At 42.5% G+C, this 19,861-nt stretch overlaps 2 protein-coding genes across 5 annotated transcripts in view; one reads left to right on the top strand and one right to left on the bottom strand.

Moving 5' to 3' along the window:
• The window catches only part of LOC124307542 (transcriptional regulator ovo-like), a 65,007-nt gene extending 47,290 nt beyond the window's left edge, over window positions 1–17,717 (bottom strand). For all 3 annotated transcript variants that reach the window (XM_046769319.1, XM_046769324.1, XM_046769320.1), the window contains exons 1-2: window positions 17,595–17,717; window positions 16,812–16,946 (exon numbers count right to left, since the gene is read on the bottom strand). In XM_046769319.1, coding sequence (XP_046625275.1) covers window positions 16,812–16,946; window positions 17,595–17,652 — 193 coding nt within the window. In that variant the 5' untranslated portion in view covers window positions 17,653–17,717. The remainder of the gene's footprint in view (window positions 1–16,811; window positions 16,947–17,594) is intronic.
• A 122-nt stretch (window positions 17,718–17,839) lies between these two features.
• LOC124307550 (uncharacterized) lies at window positions 17,840–19,599 on the top strand. Of its 2 annotated transcripts, none has more exons than XM_046769343.1 (3): window positions 17,840–17,970; window positions 18,471–18,621; window positions 18,720–19,599. In XM_046769343.1, the coding sequence occupies exons 1-3, from the start codon at window positions 17,953–17,955 to the stop codon at window positions 19,349–19,351; spliced, it is 801 nt and encodes a 266-aa protein (XP_046625299.1). In that variant the 5' UTR covers window positions 17,840–17,952; the 3' UTR covers window positions 19,352–19,599. The 2 variants fall into 2 exon arrangements, with proteins under 2 accessions (XP_046625299.1, XP_046625298.1); XM_046769342.1 differs by having other exon boundaries at window positions 17,846–17,970; window positions 18,743–19,599.
• Window positions 19,600–19,861: the final 262 nt, after the last annotated feature.

The following is a 19,861-nucleotide window of genomic DNA, read 5'->3' as shown; positions in this document are numbered from 1 at the left end:
AGCCTGACGTTAGAAACGTTGCGGGACGTGTGAAGCGGCGAATTATTGCGCGGCAGAAAATTAATCGGTTTACACGTATCCCCGTATTGATTACCGGTCATCGATCATTCTTCCGCCACCATTCACACAAGGATCAAATATTCCTGGGAGGCGACCCGTTACCGCGTGATTTTCCAAGTCCTGCAGTCCGGGCAGCCGAAGCAAAATGGTGCGATAACTCGAGCTGAGAGTCGTTCAACTCTGCATTACTCGATGTCACAGCTCGCTGCGGACATCTTTGACGATCTTGGACCAAATCCACCGGACGCGCTTGAACGGTTCGAGGCGATTCTACCGATCCCGGGATCCGCTCCCAGGGATAAAAGTCAGCGGCTCTTAAATTTCTCGATCTCTCGAGCAAGACTCGGCGTTGTGGAAAGTTGTACAAGTACGACATCGAAGATCAAACAACTCGCCGTTGGAGTTGTTTGATTTTTGTATATTTCGAGAGGCGCCCTCTTCGATGCGTCGCATTATGCTTTAAAAACCGATACGATTACATGCCTACGTATATCCGCAGGTCGCTGCATGCATGAAGAACGTCGAACCATCGAGAATACTAAGTCACGGAGTAATGGCCTCTAAAGTGGAAGACCCATCTTGACCGGTGTCACGCGTTCGTGCACCATGAATGTGAAATATATCTACATGGTGCATGTAGGTACCAAAATACGCGGATCCGAGGTTCCAGATTCGACTCGGGTGACGAGGAAAATTATCGTCTCTATCGAAAACGATAAAGTCCATATAAAAATACATCGTATACTGCAGAAACGGACGCTTTTGAATTTCTTTGTGTTCTACATAGATGTATACATAGTAGGAAAATCGGGACATATTTATTATACCTGTCCGTCGGTTGCTCGTTATTTATTTATTTATTTATTTATTTCCTCCTTGCCGTATATTCTTCTTCGAATTTTATATTTACCTTGGTTATACCCTACAAAATTAGACTATCAAAAATCGACACACTTAAAAAATTTTGTTCACAAATGCTTTATCACGCGCTCGATCGAATTCGCAGTTTGAAGGTCGATACGTGTGCCGCCCAACAAAACATCTAGCCAATTCTTCTTCTCCCACGATTTTCTCAATGAATTTATTTACATTTTTTCACATTTTATACGTAGTTTTTTTTTTCTTCTCTTTTCCATGAAAGTAGATCATGCATCTGACGCAATCAACACGAACTTTCAAAAATTCAGGTATTCCAATAGCTTATAGCCCTGCTTCCGGTACCAAAACAATATATATATATATATATATATAGACGGTAAAAAACTTTCTAAAGAGGCAAGAAAAATATCCCCTTAGAGTAAAAACTCTGTACTTTCTAATTCAATTAATACGCGTCCAAAAATTTTACCGACCAAAGTAAACGAAAATTCAATTTTAACTAGCTGAAAAAAGTCAAGAAAATTTCTAATAAATTCCCAATAAATTCACCAGATATTTCTCAATCAATGGCAAATAGCAGACATGCGTGTAATAACATTTAATACTTCAAGTTTCCTTTTCTGAACTGCGGCGTTGCACGTATAATATACAGAGGCCGATTCCATTTCTCTCAAAAATTGTTTTCAACTGTGTCGCGAAGCGTTCACAGCACGCGTAAAACAACAACCGCGGAAACGGGTTCTCGCCACCTCCCTTCTCTTTCCGTCGTTACTGATGCCGGTGTTGCTGCTGTTGCTGTTGCTGCTGCTGCTGCTGCTGGTAACTGATAGTCACCGAGTGTGTAACGATTACGCCATGTTACGCGAGGCTGCCGCCGCTGCCGTTGCATTGCAGATGAGAATATCGTACTAGGTAGACGCGCCTGATACTGTCCGTACCGAAACGTATAAATTATTTGCAAAAAAAGAAAGAAAGAAAAAAAAAAAAACAAATAAATAAATGAGTATAAAGTTCTGACTAAAGAGAAAATAAAAGATGGGGTCTAGCTGATTCGTCTCTTTGTTCTCATTCACACATAACGCAAGTTTTTAACTCTTTTTTGATAAACAGTATTTATTTTCAATTTTTTTGTACCGTTATACCGTACGATAATGAGCTCGCTGAATTCAGGATGAATGTAAAAATGCATAGGCGATAAGCAATTAGGTTCTCACGGTGGAAAAATCGTCCGAAAGACGATGCGGCGGAAACGGTTCTCGTTGTTTTCAACGGATGACGAGTTTCCGAGGCGTCTCGCTCGAGGAGGAGGCTTGTCTTGGACTCTGGACGGGGTCCCCACGTGTCCGCGCCGATAACGGGATGGCAACTCTTGCGCGCTCGACCTACTTAGACGGGCCCCACGGGGACCGCACGTGACAAGCTAGGATCGCGCCTAGGGCGGCGGCCCCCGTCGACGGAGACGTCGACGTCGACGACGACGCGTCGCGAAGAGGGCGAAGAGGGCGAAGAGGGCGAGGTGGCGTGGCGAGACGCCAACGCGGAAGCGCGACGCCTTGAATACGTAATCGTCGTTGAAACCGAGAGACGAGAAGAAGGATTCAAACATTTTCCCCGTAAAATCTGCATCTCATCGACGAATTTACCGGTCTTGATCGCGACGCGGGTACAGTTTGCGAACACGATCGGCGAAGTGTAATTGTCTTGTACGATCACAAAGACGTGGCCACCCGATGGAAACCGGTTTGTTCTTTCCTCTTAAACTTTCGCAAGATATCATTGCTGTGACATTAATTGATAAATACCTGTACGTTACATCGTAAGTTATCTTTCGATGTAAGTATCGCGTGATGTACCGGCAGATTTTACACGGACATGTTTGCACCAATCGAAATTGTAAACGCCTTGTCAACGTAAACGCTCGATTAGTTTAGTCTGCAAAATATTGATACACATTCTTCTCAGAGGGTTTACCGAATTTCAGACTTATCAGCCTCGCGGAAAGACTTGGAAAATCACATCGTCATTATTATTACACAATCCGTTGGCGTTGCGTCGCGGCGTGAGGCTGCAGTGCGGAAGAAAGAAGATGACACGTAGATGCCTGCGTGATGCGGTGAGATGGTAAAGTAACAGTGGGTCGTATATATTGGATAAGAAGAAAGCGGCCTTGCACTACTTTCTTCCGTTAGATAATCTCCGGTAATGGATATGCTCGGGCCCGGGTAACGCATTACCGCCTCGACTCGCCGCGATATGTATAATATGTGTATATACACTCGCTCATATATGAATATATACGTGTATACATACGTATGTTGCGCGAACGTATAGATGCAATACGAAACGATTAACGGTTTTCGCAAACTTTCGCGCCGACTTTACTTTTCTGATCGTTGCAAAAATAACAAGCTTTTCGTTTAAAAAGTTCGTTTCTCATCGAATCTAAAATACTAGTAAAAATAGGTAGTCAGCGAGTCTCGATTCTGGAATGACTGAAAAATTGTACGTTGTATGCACTGCGGCTATAAATTCATGTATTTATGTATAATAACGAGATACTGCAGGTGTGTATAATTTGAATATTTCGAAATGAAGTTGTACTTCTATAATGCTCGAGCTGCTGGTTTAAACCGTTCTGCGGGGTATGTCGCAAACGTTTGTTTTTGTTCTCCGCGTGGTTTGTAAGAAACCGATGTATACATATATGTAAATGTATATGTATTATAAAATGGGACGAAGAAAGGAGTAACTCGATCGTCGCGAGTTCAGTGGGTCAAGGCTGGATGTGGAGAGAGTTTCATTAGAGTAATCTTTAACAGCTTATAACGTAACGTAACGTAACGTAACGTGTAACACATAAAACGGTATGTAAATACCGAGGAAAGCCACCAGATACGGGGAGAAATTTTGAGCGTGGTTCGTGAGACGTGATTATTAAACGTCACCGGTCTTCCTCGAGGACGGGGAAAGCTGGACAAGGTTCTATAAAAATGCGTCGAAAAAGAAGACACAAAAACTTGCAATCAAAATTAAGGACAGTATGGTATACGAATTTTAAACATCTTCATCGACACCCATAGTTATAGAAACCAATTTAGAAACTTGGAAGTATATATGGGGTACCATATTTTTGGTGTATTAAGGGTAAAAAAAAAAGTTCAAATTTGAAGTCACATTTTTACTTTTTCTAGCATTACACAGTAGTTGAACAAAATTGAAAAAAAAACAAAAAAACAAAAACGAAACCACAGGAATCTTCCACTTTTTTTTTACAAGTCGAGTCGGAGATGTACCGAATAAATGATAGGATGAAGATTTCAAATAAATCTCAAACTCTTTAACCTTGAGCACTCGGATGCATTTGAAAATGTCTTCGAAGCCTCCATCGGTAAAGTGCAACCTCTCAATAGAGCCGGTCACGGGCTGTGAGGAGAATAAATTTCTCCGAATCTCTCTTCCCTCACTCCGACAACAAACGTCGTCTTCTTCAGTTATCAAGCGAATTGATAAAAAAGGCAAACAGGGCCGGCAGCAGTCAAGTCGTCTCAAAAAAGTGAGAACCCAAAAGTGAGAACATTGAACTCAAAGAGCCCGGATTAAGGGTGTGTGTCCGTGTGTGTAAAAACTAGGATCTGCGACGGCACACACGCGTAAACTTCCGATACGCCTGCTCGCGCAGCGTTCCGTTTTTTCGTTGCGCAATACCTGTATATATTACAGCAGGTAGGTGGGCTCGCATGGGTTGCGTCAAAGCGAATGTATGTTATAATCTCGGCCACGGAATCTTTCGGATATTTTGCTTGTGGTGTATCACAGATACGCAAACGGACATCGAGTCCGACGGACTTGCGGCACCGTTAGATCAATGTTTGTAGGACATATTTGCATACCGGGTCTTGGCTGGCAGCTCGATCCTCTCTTAATGGACGCGCGATTTTTACGAACTTTGCATCCTTGCTGCACAAAAATAAAAAGAAAAAAAAAAAAAAAAATGGAGGTGTTAAAATTTACCAATAGTCGCCGGTGTGAAACGCTATGCGCAACAATTTTTGTCGTCAATTCGGAACTTGTACGTCGAATAGTGGCAGATTGACACCAAAAAATATTCTACACGAGTCTACACCGCATTTTTATTTTGTTTTTCTCTTCTCACAAGTGACGATGTTTCACTTATCGATTTCGCGAAGGCCTTCATCGGCTCATCTTTGTAATACCGCGTTCAACTCGGACCAGGAAATTTAAATTTACCCACGACGTTCTTGACAGATTTTCAATCAACTATCGAGCAAACGGATTTGGCGTTGTTAAGTATGCGTCAACGCAGTTTTATAATTGTCTGAAATTCATGGTAAAGCGTGATTAGATTCAACTTATGTACTCTGGAAACTGGACTCGTTCTTTGTCATTTCGAAGTCGAGGAATAGTGATATTTTTTTTTTTTTTTTGTTTAACAACGTATCTCGTTATCGACTATTTCAACCTCGGCTTATAGGTCACGTCGCAAAAAAAAAAAAAAAATATGACAGTCGTACCTTTGAGGTATTTTAAACACATACCGGTGTACGTTTACCCAATCAGATTTCTCTTGATATGAGATTCATAGTCAAATCCGATAGTTGGGTCAGCCGAATACCGCATGTTAGTCATTTATTTTCGCCAACGATTATTCCAAATTCGTCGCAGACGCGTCGGCTTGACGTCAATTGCGAGTGTCTGATTTCAGGATTCGCCTATCCATCACTCGGAAGAAACAGACTCGAGTTAGCAATTTCTTTTCCGCACGATCAATCGACTCAGCTCTCCGCTAAGCTCTTCCGCGTCACACGCGCGGTGTCAACATCTGTCATGAACTTTCAACCTCGTACGGTACAACACGGACTAAAAGTGTCCCCTAAAATCCTCGAGTTCACTATCCAAACATGAATCAGTGATGAGTTTTATACCGTGCGGTGAATAACCGACCACTAAAATGTCACCGCGCTGTAAGATCGAAGCACTGAAAACCACTGAATCATGGTTTAAAAAAAAGCTAATACCCATTTCGAAGATATGGATGTAGGACCATTTCCAAGTAGTTTATAACGCGAAGTATCACCACTAATAGCTGATCTTGTACCGATGAAAATTTTCCGACAGCTGAGCAAATTTGACTAGATTTAAAAGTGACAGTGAAGTAAAATAAATTTGAAACAATTAAGTCGATGATAAATTTCAGACTGCTCCGATTCCGCGTCGGTATCCACGAAGATACGGACAAATTATCGCGAGGAGTTTAAGCGAGCAAACGATGCTCGAGACTCGAGCGCGGTTATACAAGAGTGCTGCGGATGAATGACGAAAACGGTACGGAAAGTGAGAATCAAGTTGTAAGGAGCCTCGGACTTTCTTCGGGCGCTAATTCACCGTCTCAGCGCAAATCAAACCGCAATACGATATTACGTATATCAAATTACAGCTACACGCCCGAGATTCGAGCAAAGGAAAGTCTTTCTCCGATATCGCGGTAAGGTAATCGGCATATCATCCGAGGTCGATCCCCGGGGATGAGAGTCGGGGAATTATAGCCCTGTGCCGAGAGGGCGCCTCGCGGATCGAGTCAAGGTCACGTTAAGGAGGTGGAGGTCGGCGTGGAGGCGAGAAGAGGTTGCACGGCACCGGAGGCCGGTGGCATCCTTTGCGGAAGAGAGAAAACCGTCGGCGACACGCACACTTTCTTCGCTCCACGTCCGTGTGCTTGCACGTATACTCGGCTGGTGGTCGTCTGCACACATGGAGGCGTATGCGCGGTGTCGGAATGAATAAGAGCGAATATCGCCCGTTAGCGGGAACGGGAACGGTACAGTGGTGAACTGTTATCCTCCCGACGGGACCCGGCCGGGCTACGTCAGTCCATTCCTACCGCCTCTGATTCCTCTCAGTTTACATTTAACGTCGACGATCGGGTCTTTGCCGAGGTGCTTAAAGAACCTCCCAAGTACCGAGGCGATACTCTCCCGAAGGACTCCCGAGGATCCCGGGGAACACCGCTCGAATTGTTCGCGAAATGTGCGGAGTTTCGTTAATCGTTATACGTGGGAAAAGAACGCGTTTCGATTCTTCGATCGTGTACCGAGACGTCTTGTGCTTCGTAAGTGATTGTAACGCGTTTTGGATTTTGTTCTTTTTTTTTTTTCGTTGGATCATTTCGATGATACGACCGCGGATTGTCGCGAGGATCAGAATCGTGGAAGGCCAAAGGACACCGTTGACGGGATTTTTCGAAGTGGTGACAAGCTGAGCGAACAAGAGGTTGGTGCCAGTTTCAGTTTCTGTTTGCTGTCGCTTCGCCGAAACTGACCGTAGTGTGAAATTACTCCACCAACCTTCGAAGCCACGAGCAGAGTGCCCGCACTCGATGTTTTTCTCTATTTTCCATCGATTGCGAGAGAGGATTTATCCATTTCTTTCTTACGCCTGCAAAGTGCGTTGGAGCTTGCGCGCTTTTGTTCGTGAAATAAAAAGTCACGGTATGATCTTCGAGGAGATTTATCGTCCTTTTTAAGCTTGCGTACGTAAATCGGTAAACTCTTGAAACAATGACAGGACACTTGAGAGAGAGAAAGAGAGAAAGAGAGAGAGAGAGAGAGAGAGAGAGAAATCACTTGGATTATATTCTCGTATTCTCTGATTTCAACTTACGTATGTATATTTTTGTCTGTAATTTTTACACAAGCCGAAATTTTTGTCAGTTTCAGTGAAACGGATGAACATGGCATTCCTGTGCAGTTGAGGTGGGTTCGGTTTTATTGCAGGGACGTGTACATATACTTATATACTCGTTGCAGAAAAGTAGGTACTGCACGTTATCCTTTGTGAACAGGAGGATTGTAGGTCGGTATATTATATTTATATACGTTATTGCCCCAATTTAAAACTCGAAATATTTATTGCTCCAAATTTTACCTTCTGCTCTAATTTGTACGCGTAGCATTTTATTGACTGTTCCTACGTCTGCTGTGCAACAAAGTGATTTGGAATTTACACTTAGGGTAGCATTATTACACCTAATATACCGTGATGGTAGGAAGAAATTTTTACCGAATCACGTGCTGAATATTAAATCGAATTAAATGAGAAACAATAAACTGCTTTTAAAGTTGTAATGAAAATTAATCAAGCGTCAAACTGAATCAAACATATATCTGCTGTATTCGATGTGCTGTAAAATGATGAACCCATTTTTTTTCTAACGGCAAATAAAATTTATTCATTCTAAATAAATTGTTTAACTGGTATGTGCAATTTACATAATTAATAACCCTGCAAGTTTGTGGCTAATGAAAATCTAGCGATCGTTGGATCACGTCTTGTGGTCTCGGATCTCTGATTCGACAGATTCGAACGGATCTTTACAGCTGAAAAGATGGGAGAGGTTTGAACGCGATGATCGAACCGTAAGATGGTGGGATTTTTGCAGATTTACTCGATTCCACTTATTTTTATTAATTTTTGGAACCGAAACGCTGAATCTTGGAGGACAAACGGAGGAGGGGGTGTATAAACATCTCTAGTCGGCCATTGCAGACGAAGCGAGTGTGTAGAATGTAAAAGAGCATGCCGCTGAACGAAGAAGTCAAGTAAGTGAGACGGTTGAGTGCAGGGAATGCGCAAGCGGAAGGGGACTGGAAGCGGGAGGAAGGTGAGAGGAGCCTCGTTTCGTGGGAAGAGAACGGGTCATGGCTAATTAACGCGTTGCGCAAGCAAATATAGGTGTCCGAGCGAGCACGGTTTTCTCGAAAGAGCAAAATCACGGTCTAATGAGACAATTATCGACTAAAAGACTCGGGGAAATAACGAGTGGAGCAAAATTCAAGGTGACACTTCGGTCAAACGTCGTATCGTGTGAAAGAGTTTGAACCTACACATGCCTTCGAATCTTGTCATATACGAAGGAACGGAAATTCTCAAACAAGTTTTTGTTTTTTTTTTTTTTTTTTCTTTCTTATTTGACAGAACTCAAGTCCCAGCAACTCAGTGAGATCAGATTAAAAGTCTGAATGTTTTTTCGTTCAATTGATATTCTAATGATTGTTTGATAACTGATAAACGAGAAAGAAAAAAAAACACACACACACACGAAATTATACCTGTTGTTTCTAAGCGAAAGCAATCGAAGAAACAGCTTGAACGTGAATGATTATTGCGATATCCGAACCTCGGTACAGGATACGATAAGATGTAATACAGGTTCAATGAATGCGCGTGTATTATACGGTACATCGTCTGGGAAAATTATAAGAAGTTACTAGGCGATGCTCGGATGGTAAAACAGTAATTGTCGTGACGTTTCGTGGAACTTGTTTGCGGGTGTGCAAATCGCGACATGTACGTACGTACATACGTACATACGCACATGCATGACGACAAACGTGCAGAGCGGAGTGTGAAATCCTGGCGAGGATTACTGTAATACCGACGGAGGTGGGATCGCGGCAACATTTCCCGCAGCATCGCAAAGATCAGCGGCCTTATACGTGCAGTGGTTAAAGGCCAAGGCGACGGCCAAAGTCAAGGGACTTCTCAGCGGCTCGGGCCCCGGGAATAAGACCCCTAAACTTGTCCCAGGCACGGCGGGCGGATTAAGGCCTATGTAAGAGCTTACAGTTGGCGGCATATTCGCAACGACGACGAGGAGGAGGAGGAAGAGGAGGACGAAGGTTCGACGGATGGACAGACGGAGGCGACGGCGATGCCCGGGCAACGCTCCCGCAGAGCCGGGGCCAACTAACGGTCCTCGCCATCTCCACTCTCCTCTCTGTCTCTCTCTTTTTTTCTATCTTCCTTTCTCTCTCCGCTTCCTTTTCGTCGCCATTCGAACACGTATAGATGACGACGACTAGACGTGCCGATCGCCGCGGCGCGGAAAAGAAAAAGGAAAATACAAACCAAGTGAAAATATGAAAACGAGGAAGAAATGAGGTAGCTGGAAAAATGTTCTAGCTGTTATAATAAAAAAAGAAAATTGTTTACCCGCTGATTCATCTGGGGCGAAATAAATGAACTCGGGCGTGGTCGAGCCGAAATTTTTATACGGTCACCCTGCGAATTTCATACTTCACAGAATCTTTGACAAACAGTTTTTCAAAGACAAGATAATTGGCGGATATTCTTTTTGCGAAACACTCGTTTAGTGTGAATGAAATTGGATACACGTTGTTCAGACGGTTCCGCTGCTGAGTGACTTTGCAAAATATTGATCATCGCACCGGGTTTGATTAATTTTTTTTTCATTATTCGTCAACAAATTCGACAGGTATCCGCATAATGCGTCGTGACGTGTAATCAATAATTAACGTTAAATAACACAGCGTGGATCGTGGAATCCGTAAGAAAAGTTTCTCTCGGTGCAGGGATTTCGGCGAAAATTTTGTACACAGCTGGCCTGATCAATGGAGATCATCTTGCTCCTGCGGAATAATAAGAGAATCTACCTGACGCGGCGGTGGAGAGAATGGATGGTTTCGAGTTACGAAGGAGCGAGGGAATCGAACGATTTTAATGACAGGTAGCTATCCCGATGCATAAAGAGCCGCAGCGAAGGGCGCAAAAAACATGAAGGAGGTTGCACAAATTGGTGAGGCGCAGGACAATGCGGGGCAACGTGCAGCAGGGGCGAATGAAAAAGTGTTCCGGGTTCGAGGAACGTCATGTGCTCCCCGTGTTGATTTTCAAATTTTTATACCACAGATTTTTACAGAGCGTCGACTGGGTGTCTGCGCGATAGCAAAAACCACGCTTCCTGTCGCTTTTTCCGGAGCTTGCGCGTCGACGAGGGGCCAGTTGGTCGAATTATCTCTCAGTGGAACGGAAGAGGATCATCGCTCATCGGCGGCGAGACCGATCGGTCCTCGATTCTCCCGGGATCTGCAAGGATGAGCCCCGGTAACGAGGGAGAGTCAAATGACGTTCAGAGAAAGCTTTCGCAATAATCGTTTGCGTAATTTACAAGTTCATTTTCGGAGACGGTAGACGCCGAAAGGACATCGGAACAGGTACACAGCCGGCAACGCAGCCTGGCTCGTAAATCTCCAGCGGTCGCGGTGATAGGCCGAAAAACCTTGGCTTCTTTGTCATCGTCCTCGTAAAAATCTTCGTCTTTCAAATTCCGCCACCCAGCAGGCGGCGACTCGGACCCGGAAGAGAGAATCGGGGACAAAAATTGGATTATCACGGGTCACGGGCGGAAATTTATAACGTCCCGGTCCCGTCCCTCAAAAGCTCTGATTCTCCTCCGGACGCATCTTCCCTGAGAAAATGATCGATTCCCGAACATTAATTTTTTTCTTTTCGCGCGAGATATATATTTTTTCGGCACGCATATGTCCGGCGATTTTTTACTCGCTCTTACTTTTCACCTGTGACGTTATACAAGTATATATATGTATATAATTCGTATGAACATAGTGGGAGAGGGACGAGGATCGAAAAAGCGTTGAAGATTGTTAACAACGGACAGCGAGGTTATACCTGGATAATTCTCCCCCTCCTCCCGCTTGTTCTCTCCACTCTCAAGATGACCCTCGCGTAAAAAACCATTCGAAATAGCCCGTATCAAGTATCCCTTCCAGCGGTGTAAAAGAAAAGCGTTATAAAAAGGAAAATGATGAAAAAAAAACAGCAGAAAACACCCCGACTCACAATGGGTTTTTCAATATCCGTACGCAGTGCATCCTATGCATCCGCTGGTCCATCCTCCTCGTTCTTCCTTCCTCATGGGTGCGCCCTGCTCCTCGTCCTGCACCCCGCATCTTGCATCCTGCGCAACTCCTACAATGCGCCCTGCGGAGTGCGGAGAATAAGGCGAGTCGTAGTTAGTCCGAGACCTTCCCTCCAAGTAAGGGATACCATTTATACAAGCGTTGCGCCGCACGCTGTGAGGAGCGTCGTGGATATCGTAAGTCGCGTTTGCTGCTTCCAAAATAGTTTCACCATTGTTCTCTATGGTAATGCCTCCAACAATGCACACCGCAGTTTTTCCTCCGACGGGGAAGAATTTTTACCATCCCGACTCGGTTTCAAAACGCCCATTCAAGATTACGCCCTGCGCGTAATCGTTGCGTCTTGGGGACGTTATCGGATGTAAAGGTGTGTTCGTTGAAATAACGACCTGTCTGAAAAGTTTCCCCGCATTCCTAAATTACGCATTCATTGCGTACCCATATTCGTATAATCCGCGAAAATGACGACCTAAATATAACGGAGAATGTATTTTTGCATTTGGGGTAAGTTAGAAAGTAGCCAGAGCTTATCGTTTCGGGATAGACTTTATGCGCGCGTAATGACCGTAGACTTTATTTCAGTTAACGAGGTATGATTTAATCAGCTCTCGAAGGTACGACCCGAGCAATCGTGTTAATTGGAGGTTAAACGAGTTGGAAACGGGGTAGGCAAGTTCGCCTTCTTTCTTCGAATGACTCGCAAAGAGTTGAAGTTGACGGCGATCGGTAATGCAAGGCAAACGATTCGGACACGCGGTACCGTCTCGATCTAATCGCACAAGATTATCACCGACTCGGTCATTAGCCGACGAGTATATTCACGTATACGTGCACACAGGTAGAAAACTACTCCGTATTAAAATTGTCCATACGGTGTTGCATACCTTCCTTAATTACGCGACAGAATTAGCATACTCAGATCATTTGGTTTGTAAATTTGACTAAATAGTTGCACGTCGGCGGCTCCGGAAGTTCGCGTACCCCTTGCGCTATTACTGCATGTTCATACTGTATCGCACTACGTACCTACTCACTATGGATTTCCGTTTCTGAACATCCACGTTCCCCGCATGTCCCCATGGACGAGTGTACGTCGTATCCCCGTCACACAAAGCCGTCACCCACACATCAACGTCGTTCAGATTTGTATCACGCGTCGCTGTTTCCTGTAGGAATACCGAAGCTGCAACAACAGAGCCAACGTTCTCATCGCTCTTTGCACTAAAGCGCGAATCATGTCGCCTGGTATCGTGTCATTAGCGTCGTTGATTGCGGCTATTTGTTTTTTTTTTTTTTTTTTTACAGACGCCGTTTCTGCCCTCCTCCCCCTTCTATCGTCATTCGCCGAGCTAATGAACGCGGTTTACGAACCCTGCACACACCGATCGTTGTAAACAATAAGTAATTAAATTAGGCGATCCGTTCGTTATACGGCTGTAGATTATCGTTATAAAAGAGCGACATGTGAAAGGTGTGTAGATTCGTGTAACCGGGTATATAAATCACTGAGCGGCATTTGAGTATGAACCTAGCTATATAAGTATATGTGTATTATACGTTGGAGAAAGACGAGCGGTTGGGAATATTTTCGTTAATTGGTCCTAACTCCTAATTACACATTCTTCAGCCCGCTAGCAGGAAGTGGATTGTAAAATAGCATAAGCAGGCAGGTTGAGAAGATGAGGGAATCCTTGTACCGTGGCTGTGCATCATCGGTTGGTAATTTTGAAATTGTTAGTCAACGAACGAACTGGGTTAAAAGCAACCGATTACAAGTTCTCGGTGTTAATCGACTGATTGTAAACTTGTTCACCGAGAATGCGGCGGCGATCGTTTAACTCGTACGCAATTTTAAGCGCAATAAGGTTACGGTTGTTCAGATTAGATTATGAACGATAATTGCAACGACGATCTCGATCCTCGGTGGTGCGCTCGGGTTAACGGGAAACGGGCGTTCGTTGCATCGCACTAACAATAAGGGGGGGAATTGTTGTCGGATGGCACTACTTCCTATACGGCATATACTTGCATCATTACGGGTATGCCATGCGGTGTTAATGTACGTTAATTGACCTACGCCTCTCTCTCTCTCTCTCTCTCTCTCTCTGTGCCATCATATCTGCAAAACCACTCATCCCCCGCAGTGTTGTATGCGGTGTGTAAGGCGATGTTTCTGCCTAATGATAATTCCTTTTCCTCAAAGGGTTCACCTTGCTCTCGTTACCTTTCACCGCCGTCGCGACTAATTGGACGGCATTACTCACGCCCTTCGTGCCTCCGATGCGACAGGTCGATTAACCCTTCAGGACATGGGTTATGAGATTTTCTCTCATGCTCAACGTAGATCTCAAATATCTTTTAAAATTCAAATGGAAAGACTACTTGAAAATTTTTGTATCTTCCTATAATTTAGTTTTCTAGATACACATTCACTAAAAACTGTTTTTTTTTAAATCAAAATTGCGAAAAAAAATAATTTTTTGGAGAACATGAGATTTTTTCTCATGGCCAGAGTATTAAAGGGTGAGAGATTTTAGCTTTCGTTTCTTTTCGGCCTAGTTCGGGTCGTTCCGTAGTATGCTTCCGCCATACTTGTTTACATGATACATGTACCTAAAGAATAATTGTGCAATGTTGTGCTGTGTTATCTGCTTTTAAAAATGTAAAATTTATTATTTAATTGTTGATATTCATTAAATGAATATTATTAAGAGGACTGTTAATCTTGAAAAATAAAATAACTACTACTTTTAATTTCAAGTAACACAACAAAATGATAATTATTAATAATATTTGTTTCTATTATTTTTTTTTTTAATTGATATTACTTTAATAATAAATTTGAGCAATTATTTTACCTTAAAAAACATTGAAAATTATAAATAAATGATATTTTCTTAAGAAAGCTGTATTTAAAATATACTGAGCGCATGCGCAGAAGCCATGAGATTTTTTCTCATGGCCAGAGTAAATAATGGCAGTCAAAACACCCATGTCCTGAAGGGTTAAGCGTAATACCTTTCGGCGACGATGCAGGTTACAATATATGGAATGTCTTTGCGTTTTTCTTTGTAACGAGGAATACGTGCCAAACAGGAATTTGCTTCAAGCGAAATCACGTATGGTGTTAGGTATGAAAATCCGTAACAACGTTCAACAACGTTTTCAGGTTTTTTAAGACACTTAGAAAATATCAAAATACACGAATGCAGAGGGCAAAGGGCACTGTACATACATAATCGGCGTGATGTACGAGATATCCGTTATATGTACTACAACCTGTTGGTAGGGAAAAACGAAAAACGAGATTCGAGGTGGGAATCCATTTTTTTTAAATAGTAACTTGGTGTAAAAAAAAATAAATATATCATTCGCAGCCAAACCTCAAAAATCGAATATTTCCGGGATACAAGAAAAATTCAAGTATATTCCCAGAACTTTTTAAAGAAAAGCAAAATTCAAGAGCTTTTCCAGGACCTCAAGGACTTCCAGGAGCAGTGGACACCGTGTCACAAAGTAGCAGCATCAATGATATGTTAAAGATAACAGAACAAACTTATTATATACTAACCAATAAGAGTTAGGCGGACACGTATATTAAACTGTTGCTGTGGAGATCGTCTTGAGACGGTTTTAATTTATTTATAATACATTGTAAACATGGTTAACGTCCTTCGTGTCTACAACATTGTTAAACAAAAACGTGCAACAAGTTCATAATCTAATTTTTTGTAGAAGAAACACGAAGAGATTTATTTAACTGACCTTTCTTTTATTTAAATGACATCTATATATACAAATGGTCTTATTTACATAGTTCCGGATTACGAATAAACTCCTATTTTTGTTTTTTCATTATTATTTTTTTGATCGTTTTTTTTTTTATTTTGATTGCTTTGGATGACTGGTCGACATAAGACCAGTTGTATATATAGATGTCATTTAAATAAAAAAAAAGTCTACGTTCAAACTAAGTTCAGTTAAGTAAATCTCTTCGTGTTTATTCTACAATAGGATTATAAACTTGTTGCACGTTTTTATTTAACAATGTTATGGACACGAAGAACGTTAACCATGTTTACAATGTATTGTAAATAAATTAAAACCGTCTGAAGACGATCTCCACAGCAATAGTGTAATATTTATGTGCGCCCAACTATTATTGGTTAGTATATAATAAGTTTGTTCTGTTATCTAAGTTCTATACGATTGTACAAATTGTTAATCATACAATTATTTTTTTTGTCCTACTGTCTGCATAGAATAAAATTGTTTCCCCGAGGAGGGCCCACAGAACGGGCCGAAAGGTGGAAAAAAATTGGAGTCTGTATTTCGACGTTCCCTGACCTACATTTCCAAGAAATTCTCCGCGCAATTAGATTATTGAGGTCAAGATTTTTCTCAACACAGGTTTATATCGGATCGGGTTTTTTGGCGAACCCAGAATCTTTGAAAGACCCGAAAGGTGGGTAACCTGACTTACTTAATATTTGTAATATCGGACTAATACCAAATACTAATGTAGAAAGAATTCTTGGATGTGTAGGATAGAATGGAACGCATCGTTAATTGTGAGCGTTCCGTCCCTGGATGTAGTCCCAGGACACAATTTATCAATCTAATTAAACAAAAGAACTTTACAATAAATAACAACAGAAAGGGGGGGCTTGTTCGTATTCCAAACCAAACCACACCGGCGGAAAACTAGAACCAAGAAAATTTGTGCGGTTTAGTTCGGAGTATGAACAAGCTCTCCCTTCCTGTTGTTATTTATTGTCAAATTCTTTTGTTTAATTAGATTAATAAATTGTGTTCTGAGGAGGGCTCACACCCACGGCTGAAACTTTGGCAGTTAGCAACGTGTGCATTCTGCATAATACACTCTGAGGTCAAGATTTCTCTTTCCACGAAACATTAATAAAAACTAGTACATTTTATGACAGCAATATTTTTAGTAAAAAGTATATCAACTTTCATCGTATTGATATCACTGTGCAATATTTGTATATCATAAAGATCGATACTGAAATTTACAAACAAAATGTGGATCAAAATTGTTCAATAAGTATTAGGTATGTAATTGGCTAATTTTTAGGTTACAAGCTTATTACTTACGAGTAATTATTCCCGTCGATCGTTTGTTGTTACTGCCGGTACAGCGCCGGGCGTACGATAATAAAGCATACGGCACTGCTGTGAGTAGAGCCCTCCATTTCTTCCAGAGATTCCCGAAATTGTCGGCAACCCGGCCTGAAATAGATTTTTATTGGTTAGTCCTGACAATATGTCACGGAAGTTTGCGGAAAAGAGTTTGTAACTGATAACCTGATTACCAATAATTCGCCCGCGAACGATACCTGTTGATTTCTTATCATTATATCGTTACGCTACATTTGGTTTTTAGCGGATAATAAAGCTCCGCCGGTAGGAAAACGGCGCAGGAAATAGCTCACGCATGAAACGTATGTTTGAATAGTCGTACATGCCTAATATAATCCAGAGAAACGCTTTCTCTGTGCGAGGTTTATCTGTACATCTATGGAACTATAGATATAGCGTGGATTCGCACACCGATTCAACTCGTTACAGGTACGCGTTGCTTGGAAATATGTTGGGAAGTGCAGATTTATATCCAGGCCAGTGAATTCCCCCTCGCAGCTTTTTCCCATGATTACAATTGTCACAGGCGTGACGCGAGCAAATGAAAACGAATCGCCGGTACAAACATCGCTGTCGCCGATTCGTTTTTGTTTCAAATCTTTCGACGCGGACAACTAGCACCGAATATTTAGGTAGCAATGAAAATTCAGCGTTTCGCCTGAAACACCTGAGAGCTAGATGACTGAAAATTGCGTGGCGTAAACGCCGGAAGGTGTGTAAATTCACGTTGTTACATACCTAATACCTGGAGAGCATGGGAATGCATCACGATGCCACAGATTTCTGTGCAGACCATTTCACTTGCATCCCGCGAACTCTGGCGCCGATGTATCGAAGCAGAATGAACGCGACGCGACGCGAAGTTCGGACCGGAAGCCGAATGTTCGATACGTCGATCCCGGACTATTAGCGTGTATCGCAGGATCTTGTAAATCTAACCTCACCGAGTTCACACACACCCGAAATTTTCACTTGTTTACTGCGCGCACTTCATTGTCAACCACAGCGACTTGCTGCAATTGATTTTTCTTAGCCACGGTGTACGAAGCACGAACATTTTCACTGCGATGTGCGGAGGGACCTGCGTTACTTTTGGATGCGACTCTTGCGCCAAGTAAGTTCGATGTCGTTACAACGTATGAGGCGGATAAAAACAAAAGCCGTGCGTCTATGTATCGAAGTTCGAATCACGGTCAAGGCTTCGCCGTTTGTTGTTTTTTTTTTCCTGAACCGGGATCAAGCTGTAATAACTGTATAGGTATATACAATGTCGGTTATTAGTATTGTTTGCAATCCTTTGTAATTGCGTCGGTATATTTCTGAAAATTATATATTACGTGGGGGTTGTTCGTTGTCTACTTTTTCCTTGAAGAATTTTAATTTCTTGTGTAGAGGAGGAAAAACATTTATCGAAGATCAAATGAATTCCGATCTTGTATCTTGTATCGTATCTTACTATGTATCTTGGGTATCTTGTTTCACATAGCCTGAAAATTGAAGAATTATTTGACGAGTACAGCTTATACCGATTACTATATAGAAGATTGAATTTGATTCCCACGAGAAAATTTGCTTATTGAAACACTGGGGCGGGGAATAATAATTCTGTTCCAGGTCCGTAGTAGCTGCGAAGCATGGATGGATCGAGTGCATGTCGACCACTTTTCCGGGCAAAGTTTACTACTTTCACACGAGTACGCGATGCTCAACGTGGCAACGACCCGTTCCGCGCAACGTCACGCTTCCGCGTTACAAAAAATTTCGGGTAAGTTTTTTTTAAGCATGGCTATAAATATACGTTAATTCACGATTTCGCTCGCGGTACGAGACCTTAATTCGAACTGTCTTTTAACGGCGATAAAGGATGCGATAATTTTTGCATCCAGGAATCGAACCCGGCCGATTCGCTGACCAATGACGAGGTCCTTCCTTCAGGATTGGCGGTGTCGAGCACCAAGCATTCGATTTTCTCCGGTGATCCGCCTTCGGCGTTCGAAATGCACGCTCGCAGGATGCAGATATACCTTGAGAAAAATACCGACCATTGCAGTAGCGAGGCGCTTCGAGACAAACTGATCGAAAGCTACAAGAACGCAAAAGCCGAGCTTGCGAAAAAATTAGACGAAAAGCGGAGGATGAAGCAGCCGCGAAGCGTCGCTGAAAAACCGAAGATGAAACCGAGAACGCTTCAGGCCTCCGTAAGAACGATCCGCGAATGTAATGGGATAAAGACTATCAGCTACGATCACGTGCCCCGGGAATTACCCGCTGGTGTAAAATGTTGCGATCTGAGCGAGAGCACATCGGATTCGAACTTCTTTCCCGCTCCGCGCTGTGAACGGTCATCGGTAACCGACAAAAGTCTAATCCCACCCGGTCAAGGTCGAGACGAAGATGGTATATCTGGTCACAATCGCCGCTTCGCCGATTTAACTTTCAAGGATTTGAATTTAAGCGATACGGAGAACACCGAGAGCGGATTCGGATCTGCGTAGTAGGCTGCTCGGTTTGCGATCTGTTCGCTTGCAAATTCGATCGGAATATTTCTATCCCTGCGTACGTGCAACATTTTCCTGGTAGAAAGAAAAAAAAAACGTACCAGACTCACGTGATACTAGGATGTAAGAATTACCATATTAGAACGATGTAGGTATCAGATTGAAAAAACCTTTTGCACTAGGTTCCATACCCTAGAGATAACTACTATACATACATGTCAATTGTTCTAGATATTTCCATTAAAGTTAAAGTTTCTAATTTATACGTTCAGCGATTCTTATTTTTCTTCAAGTATCAAATGCCCCTGATTTCGAGCGATTGTCGGACAACGCATCTAGATCTAGATGGTAATGCCTGACACAAAACGTGCAGTAAACAGTTACGGAGCCATAGGATTGCGCAAAATTGTTTGAATATATATTATAGATATCAACAAATCACACGTTGCCATATCTCCGGTCAGATAAATACGCAAGATTGAATTTGAATAATTCATTCTACTCGTT

The sequence above is a fragment of the Neodiprion virginianus genome, chromosome 6, assembly GCF_021901495.1.
Source record: "Neodiprion virginianus isolate iyNeoVirg1 chromosome 6, iyNeoVirg1.1, whole genome shotgun sequence".
Lineage (NCBI taxonomy): Eukaryota > Metazoa > Arthropoda > Insecta > Hymenoptera > Diprionidae > Neodiprion > Neodiprion virginianus.
The sequence above is the reverse complement of the archived record's forward strand: the minus strand, read 5'-3'. Positions and strand labels throughout refer to the sequence as shown.